Source organism: Mus pahari, unplaced genomic scaffold, assembly GCF_900095145.1.
Source record: "Mus pahari unplaced genomic scaffold, PAHARI_EIJ_v1.1 scaffold_8236_1, whole genome shotgun sequence".
Taxonomy (NCBI): domain Eukaryota; kingdom Metazoa; phylum Chordata; class Mammalia; order Rodentia; family Muridae; genus Mus; species Mus pahari.
The window spans coordinates 1,150-12,253 of NW_018392691.1; the positions used below are offsets into that span (position 1 = coordinate 1,150).

Consider the following 11,104-nt stretch of genomic DNA (forward strand, 5'->3'; position numbering starts at 1 on the left):
ACATTTATTTTAAAAATATAACTTATGATCTACACAGAAACAAATCACATATATAAATTAACTGATAGGATATGTATATATAAAGCTATAAATTAACTTCTAAAATGTGGGTAAAGAGAAACATAAAACAAAGAATAAAATATTCTTAACATTGCTAAAAGTAAAACTCAAAGCATTAAAGAAAAAATATAATGTAATTGTATATACAAAGAAATACTATATTGAATTGTATTATTTGTAGGTTAGAGTAGTGAAGTGTTGTCATCAGACTTGGTGGTAGCATTATACCTGTGATTTAAACTTTAAGATGACAGGAATGATTTTTACCCTTCGACCTTTGAATAAAGTTTCTATCTGGTCTTAACACAATAATATAGCACTTGGGGATAAAGATGCAACCTAGAAGCCCTGCACTTGAAGCCAAGATAGAGAATACCTCCACAGCCATCATGACCTTCCCTTTGGTGCTGTGGTGGACAGGGAGGAAGGTGACCCAAACACTGCAAAACACAAGCATGCTGAAGGTTAGGAACTTGGCTTCATTGAAAGTGTCAGGCAGATTTCTAACCAAGAAAGCCACAGTGAAGCTTGCTAGTGCCAGACAGCCAAGGTATCCCAGCACACAGTAGAAGGCTATAATTGAGCCCTTGTTGCATGTAATGATGATGTGGCCATGTTCAGAGTGAGTATCTCTCTCTACAAAGGGAGGAGATAGTCCCAACCAGAAGCCACAGATAATTAGTTGAAAAAGGGAACAGATTGGAATGATGATCTTGGGTGTCCCAAATAGCAGCAGCCATTTAACTCTTCTTCCTGGAATAGTAATGTTGAAGGTCAGAAGTACAGTAATGGTTTTAGCCAAGACTGCAGACACAGCCACAGTGAACAGAATTCCAAAAGTGATCTGCTGCAGGAGACATCTGGCTGTGCTAGGGTGTCCAATGAAGAGCAATGTGCAGAGAAAACAAAATGTGAGGGAAATGAGCAGGATGTAGCTGAGAGTGAGGTTATTGGCTTTCACAATGGGAGTGTATTGGTTTTTCACAAAGATTCCTAGAACAAGAACTGACAACATAGATAAAAATAAGGCCATGCAGGCCAATACAATCGCTAATGGATCTGCATAAGCCAGATATGTCACGACCTTTGGGAAGCATTGATTTCTCTCTCTGTTGGCATATTGACCATCTGGACACTTCACACATTGTGTTAGATCTGAAGAGGAAAAAATTTTCAGTGTTATTTCTTTTATTCTTTTCTTCATGTAATCCTTAAATGAATTTTTCAGATGTTATCAAATGTTGCTTTTTTGCTGGTGAACAGCAAATCAGTTGGATTGATGGACACCATTTATTGAAACCATTTTCTATTATACTTATGGTGACAAGAGAGCCATTAAGTACTCACCAGTAATGGAAGAGTGTTCTCCTTGTTCTACAAACTCTCCAACATGAACTGCCACATTCAACACTGATCTAAGCCATTCCAACAGTTGTTAAATGGAAGTTCAAAATAGTTTTCATATACACTTATTTGATGGCAAATAATATTTAGGATTTCTTTAAGTGTTTTTCAGACATTGAAAGTTCCTCAAACTAGAATTCACTGTTTATATCTTTACTATATTTTCCAACTTTATTTAGTTATATATTTAAGACCTGTAGTCTATTTCTCAACATTTATTTATTTATTTATTTATTTATTTATTCTTTCATTCATTCATTTATTTATTTAAGAACTGTAGTCTCAGCCAAGAACGCCAGAGGGTTCTCCAAGCCACAGAACCTCGGGATCAACTTTGGATAGTTTGTGAGTGGAACACAACATTAGCTCCAAAGAACTATGGAGTGTCTTGTGCCAGCAGGAACAGGGACAAAGGAACCCCACCTGACCAGAGGCTGGGATCCTTTCTGGTAGGGGCCAGACCTGCCATCTTCTGCATGAACACAACCTAGGGCATCTTGGGCCCCAGAGGCCTCTCCAACCCACAGTACCCCTAGCACACCCAGGACCTTGGGATCACGGGTGAGTGGAACACAATAAAAGCTCCAAAGAATAAAGGAGGGTCTTGTGCCAGCAGGATGAGGGACAAAGAATCCCTCCCCAACCAGAGGCTGGGATTCTTTCTAATCACGGACAGCCCCACCATCTTTCTTGTGAATCTGGCCAAGTGCATCAAGGGCCCCAGAGGACTCTCCATTCTGCATGAACCCTAGCATACCAAGGACCTCACGATCACTGGAGAGCACATTGGTGACAAAAGCAACAGAGCTTCTTAGACAGGGCCTTCATCCTCAGCCAGGAGGTGGAGCTGATACCCAGACCCCTGGACACCTTCCTTGCCAAAGAAGTGTAAGCCTACAGGGAGTGCTCTGACCCCAGGAGTCAAGAGGTGGATCAGAGCTCTAGACTTCTGTAGACCTGCCCTGCAAGAAGACAGCTTGCCTGCAGGGAGTACTCTGACCACTGGGACTCAGGTGAGAGTTGGACTCCCAGGAGTGCCTACAGAGGCTAACAGAATCACCGGAGGATCAAGCTCCAGCCTGAGACAGCTAGAACATTAACACCAGAGGTTACCAGATGGCAAAAAGCAAACATAAGAATATTACTAACAGAAACCAAGAACATTGGACTTCATCAGAACCCAGTATGCCTACCACAACGAGTCCTAGATACCCCAACACACCCGAAAAGCAAGACTCAGATTTAAAATCATACCTAATGATGGTAGTAGAAGAATTTAAGAAAGGCATTAATAACTCACTTAAAGAAATACAGGAGAAGACTGCGAAACTGGTAGAAGCCCTTAAAGAATTACAGAAAAACATGGCTAAACAAGTAGAAGACCTTAAAGAGGAAACACAAAATTCCCTCAAAGAACTACAGGAAAACACAACCAAACAGGTGATTGAACTGAACAAAACCATCCAAAATATAAAAATGGAAGTAGAAACAATTAAGAAAACACAGAGGGAAGCAACTCTGGAGATAGAAAGCATAGGAAACAAATCAGAAACCATACATGTAAGCATCAGCAACACAATACAAGAGATGGAAGAGTGAATCTCAGGTGCAGAAGACTCCACAGAGAACATGGACAAAAAAAAAAAATGCAAAATGCAAAATGCAAAAAGATCCTAACTCAAAATATCCAGGAAATCCAGGACACAATGAGAAGACCAAACCTTTGGATAATAGGAGTAGATGTGAATGAAGATTTTCAACTTAAAGGGCCAGCAAGTATCTTCAACAAAATTAGAGAAGAAAACTTCCCATACCTAAAGAAAGAGATGCCCATGAACATACAAGAAGCCTACAGGACTCCAAACACACTGGACCAGAAAAGAAATTCCTCCCAACACATAATAATCAAAACAACAAATGCACTAATTAAAGACAGAATACTAAAAGCAGTAAGAGAAAAAGGACAAGTCACATATAAAGGCAGGCCTATTAGAATTACACCAGACTTCTCACCAGAGACTATGAAAGCCAGAAGATCCTGGGCAGATGTTACACATCCCTAAAAGAACACAAGTGCCAGCCCAGGCTACTGTATCCAGCAAAACTCTCAATTACCANAGATGGAGAAACCAAAGTATTCCATGACGAAGCCAAATTCACACAATATTTTTCCACAAATCCTGCCCTTCAAAGAATAAAAAAGAGAAAACATCAACACAAAATGGAAAATACACCATAGAAAAAGCAAGAAAGTAATCCTTCAACAAACGTTAAAAAATTACAGCCACAAGAACAGAATCGCAAAGTTAACAACAACAACAACCAAAAAAAAAAAAAAAAAAAAAAAACAGGAAGCAACAATTACTTTTCTCTAATTTCTCTTAACATCAATGGACTCAATTCCCCAATAAAATGGCATAGACTAATAGACTGGCGAAACAAACAGGACCCAACATTTTTCTGGTTGCAGGAAACCCACCTCAGGGACAAAGACAGATACTACCTCAGAGTAAAACAATTTACCAAGCAAATGGTTCAAAGAAACAAGCTGGATTATCCATTCTAATATTGAACAAAATTGATCTTCAACCCAAAGTTATCAAAAAAGACAAGGAGGGGCACTTCATACTCATCTACCAAGATGAGCCCTCAATTCTAAATATCTATGCTCCAAATGCAATGGCAGCTACACACATTTAAAAAACGTTAGGAAAGCTCATAACACACATTGCAACTCACACAGTAATAGTGGGAGACTTCAACATCCCACTCTCACCAATAGACAGATCCTGGAAACAGAAACTAAACAGAGACACAGTGAAACTTACAGAAGGTATAAAACAAATGGATTTAACAGATATTGATAAACCATTTTATCCTAAAACAAAAGGATATACCTTCTTCTCGCTCCCTCAAAGTACATCCTCCAAAACTGATCATATAATCAGTCAAAAAAATATAGGTCTCAACAGATAGAAAAATATCAAAATTATCCCATGCATCCTATCAGATCACCATGGACTAAGGCTGATCTTCAATAACAGCATAAATAATAGAAAGACAACATTCATGTGGAAACTGCACAACACTCTACTCAATGATACCTTGGTCAAGGAAGAAATAAAGAAAGAAATTGAAGACTTTTTAGAGTTTAATGAAAATGAAGCCACAACATACCCAAACATATGGGACACAATGAAAGCAGTCCTAAGAGGAAAACTCATAGCCCCAAGTGCCTCCAAAAAGAAACTAGAGAGAGCACACACTAGCACCCTGACAGCACACTTAGAATCTCTAAAATGAAAGGAAGCAAATATACACAAGAGTAGTAGACAGCAGGAAATAATCAAACTTAGGGCTAAAATCAACCAAGTGGAAACAAAAAGAACTATTCAAAGAATCAACCAAACCAGGAGCTGGTTCTTTGAGAAAATCAATAAGATAGAGAAACTGTTAGGCAGACTAATAGAAGGCACAGGGTCAGTATCCTTATTAACAAAATCAGAAATGAAAAAGGAGACATAACAACAGAACCTGGGGAAATCCAAAATATCATCAGATCTTACTACAAAAGCTATACTAAACAAAACTGGAAAACCTGGATGAATTGAATAATTTTCTAGAGAGATATCAGGTACCTACGTTAAATCAGGATCAAATTAACTATCTTAACAGTCCCATTTACCCTTAAAAAAATAGAAGCAGTCATTAATGGTCTCACAACCAAAAAAAGCCGAGGAACAGATGGGTTTAGTACAGAGTTCGATCAGACTTTCAAAGAAGACCTAATTCTAACTCTCCTCAAAATTTTCCACAAAACAGAAAAAGAAGGTACTCTACCCAATTCATTCTATGAAGCCACACTTACTCTGTTACCTAAACTACACAAAGATCCAACAAAGAAAGAGAACTTCAGACCAAATTCCCTTATGAATATCGATGCAAAAATACTCAATAAAATTCTCACAAATTGAATCCAAGAGTACATCAAAATGATCATCCATCATGACCAAGCAACCTTCATCCCAGTGATGCAGGGTTGGTTTAATATACAGAAATCTTCCAATGTAATCCACTACATAAACAATCTCAAAGGAAAAAAATCACATGATTATCTCAATAGATGCTGAAAAAGCATTTGACAAAATTCAACACCCATTCATGATAAAGTCATGGAAAGATCAGTAATTCAAGGCCCATACATAAACATAATAAAAGCAATCTACATCAAAGCAGTAGCCAACATCAAACTGAATGGAGAGAAGCTCAAGGCAATCCCACTGTAGTCAGGGACTAGAAAAGGTTGCCAACTTTCTCCCTTCCTATCCAATATAGTACTTGAAGTCCTAGCCAGAGCAATTTGACAACAAAATGAGGTCAAGGGGATTCAAATTGGAAAGGAAGAAGTCAAAATTTCACTACTTGCAGATGATATGATAGTATATATAAGTGATCCTAAAATTTCCACCAGAGAACTCTTAAACCTGATAAACAGCTTCAGTGCAATAGCTGGATATAAAAGTAACTCAAACTAATAAGTGGCCTTTCTCTACACAATGGATAAACAGAATGAGAAAGAAATTAGGTAAACCACATCCTTCACAAAATTCACTATATATATATATATATAAAACAATTTATATACACTTTACACACATTATAAATTGTGTATAAATTTATACATATATATTATAAATTTATACACATTATAAATTATATATATACAATTATATATATACACACTATATATATATATATATATATATATAAAATATAAAACCTGGCTGTGACTCTAACTAAAGAAGTGAAAGATCTATATAACAAGAATTTCATGTCTCTGAAGAAAGAAATTGAAGAACATCTCAGAAGATGGACAGATCTTCCATGCTCATGGATCAGCAGGATTAATGTAGAAAAATGGCTATCCTGCCAAAAGCAATCTACAGATTCAATTCAATGCCCATCAAAATTCCACCTCAGTTCTTCACTGAGTTAGAAAGTTCAATTTGAAAATACATCTGGAATAACAAAAAACCTAGGATAGCAAAAAATATTCTCAACATTTAAAGATCTGGTGGAATCACCATGCCTGAACTCAAGGTATACTACAGAGCAATTGTGATAAAAATCTGCATGGTACTGGTATAGTGACAGACAGGTAGATCAATGGAATATAATTGAAGACCCAGAAATGAACCCACACCTATGTCACTTGATCTTTGACAAGGGAGCTAAAAACATCCAGTGGAAAAAAGACAGCATTTTTAACAAATGGTGCTCGCATAACTGGCAGTTATCATATAGAGTAAAGCAAATTGATCCATTCTTATCTCCATGTACAAAGCTCAAGTCTAAGTGGATCAAAGACATCCACATAAAACCATAGACACTGAAATTTATAGAGGAGAAAGTGGGGGAAATCCTTGAAGATATGGTCAGGGGGGAAAAAATTCCTAAACAGAACAGATTGGCTTCTGCTGTAAGATCAAGAATTGACAAATGGGACCTGATAAAATTGCAAAGCTTCTGTAAGGCAAAAGACACTGTAAATAAGACAAAAAGACCAACAATAAATTGGGAAAGGATTTTTATGAATTCTAAATTGGATACAGGACTAATATCCAATATATACATAGAACTCAAGAAGCTGGAATCTAGAAATTCAAATAACCACATTAAAAAATGGAGTACAGAGCTAAACAAAGAATTCTCAACTTAGGAATACGGAATGGCCGAGAAACACCTGAAAAAATGTTCATCATCCTTGATCATCAGGGAAATGCAAATCAAAACAACCTTGAGTTTCCATCTCATACAAGTCAGAATGGCTAAGATAAAAAATTCAGGTGACAATAGATGCTGTCATGGATGTGGAGAAAGAAGAACACGCCTACATTACTTGTGGGATTGCCTGCTTGTACAACCGCTCTGGAAATCAGTATGGTGATTCCTCAGAAAATTGAAAATAGCACTACCAAAAGATCCAGCAATACCACTCCTGGGCATATACCCAGAAGATGTTCCAACTGGTAATAAAGACATATGCTCCACTATGTTCATAGCAGCCTTAATTATAATAGCCAGAAGCTGAAATGAAACCCAGATGTCCTTCAACAGAGGAATGGTTACAGAACATATGGTACATTTTCACAATGGAGTACTACTCAGCTATTAAAAACAATGAATTTATGAAATTCTTGAGCAAATGGATGTTTCTAGACAATATCATCCTGAGTGAGATAACCCAATCACAAAAGAAGTTACTTGATATGCATTCACTGATAAGTGGATATTAGCCCAGAAACTTAGAATACCCAATATGCAATTTGCAAAACATAAGAAAATCAAGAAGAAGGAACACCAATGTGCGGATTCTTCATTTCTCACTAGAATAGGGATGAAATACCCATTCAAGGTGTTACAGAGACAAAATTTGGAGCTAAGACAAAAGGATAGACCATCCAGAGACTAACTGACCCGGGGATACGTCCCACCATCAGACACCAAGCCCAGACTCTATTGCATATGCCAGCAAGATTTTGCTGAAAGGACCCTGATATAGCTGGCTCGTGTGAGGCTATGCCAGTGCCTGACAAATATAGAAGTGGATGCTCACAGTCATCTATTGGATGGAACACAGGAGGAGCTAGAGAAAGTACCCAAGGATCTGAAGGGGCCTGCCACCCAATAGGTGGAACGACAATAGGAACTAACCAGTTCCTTGAGAGCTCATGTCTCTAGCTGCATATGTAGCAGAAGATGGCCTAATCAGCCATCATTGGGAAGAGAGGCCCCTTGGTCTTTCAAATTTTATATTCCCCATTCAGAGGAATGCCAGGGCCAAAAGTTGGAGTGGGTGGGGAGGGGATCAGGGAGGGGGGGGAGTATAGGGGACTTTTGGGGTAGCATTTGAAATGTAAATGAAGAAAATATCTAATAAAAACTTGAAAAAAACCTGTATTCTTGTCTTCCAGTTCACATCGGCATGGAAGAGCAGATCCTGTACTCCAGTTGCTACCCCATGCCCAGAGACAGATTGAGCTTTAGGATTTCTGACAACCCCCCCCTACTCATAGGTGAGTCCCCAACCCCAACCACAATACCAACCCTAACTAGGAACCATTAAGGGTCTCAGATCAGGATCTCCAGACCACTTTCCATACCCAGAGACAGCCTGACCCAAGTAGGCTCAACATAACCAGGCTCATAGGAGGGATAGACTTCAGTCCGAGACAAGGGCAGTTAACACCAGAGATAACTAGATGGCAAGAGGTAAGCATCAGAACATAAGCACGAGAAACCAATGCTATGTGGCAATATCAGAACACAATTCTCCCATCATAGCAAGTCCTGCATACCACAATAAACCCGAAAAGCAAGAGTCTGATCTAAAAATCCCAAAATATGAATAACAGGGAGGTCTTTAGGAAGGACAAAAATAACTTCCTTTAAGAACTACAGGATAACAAAGACAGACAGGTAGAAGCCATAAAAGAGGAAATACATATCTTTTAAAGAAATACAGGAAAACAATATAGAAAGGTGAAGGAATTGAACAAAGTCATATAGGTTATAAAAATAGAAATAGAAGAAATAAATAAATCAAAAAGGGAGAGAACCATGGAGACGGAAAACCTAGAAAAGATAGCAGGAGTCACAGATGCAAAATAAGCAATAGAATATAAGGGATAAAAGAGAGAATCTCACTAGAATAAGATATCATAGAAGACATTGACAAAACAGTCAGAGAAAATGCAAAATGCAAAAGAATCTTAACTCAAAACATCCAAGAAATACAGGATGCAATGAAAAGACCAAACCTACGAATAATAGGTATAGAAGAGAGTGAAGATTCTAAACTCAAAGGGCCATTAAAAATCTTCAACATAATTATGAAAGAAAACTTCCCCAACCTAAAGAAATAGATGCTCCTAGATATACAAGAAGCCTCCAGAACATCAAACAGATTGGGCCATAAAAGAAATTCCTCCCATCAGATGATAGCCAAGATATCAAATAAATCAAGAAATTAAAGATTTTTTAGAATTTAAGAAAAGTGAAGGCACAGCATACCCAAACTTATGGGACACCATAAAAGCAGTGCTAAGAGGAAAACTCATAGTTCTGAGTACCTCCATAAAGAAATTTTGAGATATCCCTCACTAGCATTATAGCAACACATATGAAAGCTCTTGAACAAAAAGAAACAAGTACACACAAGAGTAGTAGACATCAGGAAATAATCAAACTCAGGTCTGAAATTAACCAGGTAGAAACAAAGAGAACTTTACAAAGAATCAAGAAAATTAGGAATCAATTTATTCAGAAAAAGTCAACAAGATAAATAAACCTGTAACTGACCTAACTAGAGGGCACAATGACAATATCCAAACTAACAAAATCAGAGAAAAAAGACATAAAAACAGAAACTGAGGAATTTTTTTTAAAAAAATCATTAAATCCTACCACAAATGCCTATACTCAACAAAACTGGAAAATCTAGATGAAATGGATAATTTTTTTAGACAAGATACCAGGTACAAAGTTAAATCAGGATCACATAAAGCATCTAAACAGTCCTATAACCGCTAAGGAAATGGAAACAGTCATTAACAGTCTCCCAACCAAAAATAAAAGCCCGGGGCCAGGTGATTTAACTGCAGAACTTTATCACATCTTCCAAGAAGACAAAATGCCAATACTTCTCAAATGATTCTACAAAATAGAAACAGAAGGAACACTACTTAGTTCATTCTATCTAGTCACAGATATGCTGATACCTAAGCCATAGAAAGAACGAACAAACAAAGAAAACTTTAGACCAATTATTCTTATGAAATTTGATATAAGAAATACTCAATAAAGTTCTCACAAACAGAGTCAAAGAATACATCAAAATGATCATTCATCATGATCAAGTAGGCTTCATCCCAGGGATACATGGATGTTTCAGTATTCTGAAATCATCCATGTAATTCAGTATATAAACAAACTTAAAGAAAAAGAACATATTCTTAATGGGACTAGACAAGGTTGCCCACTCTCTCCATATCCATTGAATATAGTACTCAAAATTTTAGCCATAGCAATTAGATAACAAAAAGAGGTGAAAGGGATACAAATTGGAAAGAAAGAAGTCAAGATATCAATATTTGTGAATGATATAATAGTATACATAAGCGACCCTAAAAGTTCCACCAGTGTGGGGAATTGCAGGGTGGTCTCCAGTCGAGCTGAGGTCTGAACCCCAATGGTCATAATTCACCTCATGACATGGTAGGTGTTCCTTCAGGCTCCTGGAACTCTGGCCCCTGCCTAAGGTACCACCTCAAACAGCCCCCACAAGAAAAGCAAGTTCAGTGGTCACATAAGCAATGGCACAAGCTTCTGACCTTCAGGCTAAACTCCTCCCCAGATACCTAGCCACAGTGAAGACCATGAGATGAGGTGTTCAGCCTCAACACTCTCTTACTCTTTCCCTCTCACTCTCACTCCTTTGTCTTCTCTCTTTTCTCTCTCCTCTTAAGTTTCTCTTTGTCTTCTCTCCTCTCTCCTTTCTCTTTGTCTTCTTCTTCTTCTTCTTCTTCTTCTTCTTCTTCTTCTTCTTCTTCTTCTTCTTCTTCTTCTTCTTCTTCTTCTT

General features: G+C 37.6%; 1 protein-coding gene across 1 annotated transcript in view; it reads right to left on the minus strand.

Moving 5' to 3' along the window:
• Positions 1-295: 295 nt before the first annotated feature.
• Positions 296-11,104, minus strand: part of LOC110315136 (vomeronasal type-2 receptor 116-like) — a 29,851-nt gene continuing 19,042 nt past the window's right edge. Inside the window, exon 6 of the mRNA XM_021189267.1 lies at positions 296-1,215. Coding sequence (XP_021044926.1) covers positions 296-1,215 — 920 coding nt within the window. The remainder of the gene's footprint in view (positions 1,216-11,104) is intronic.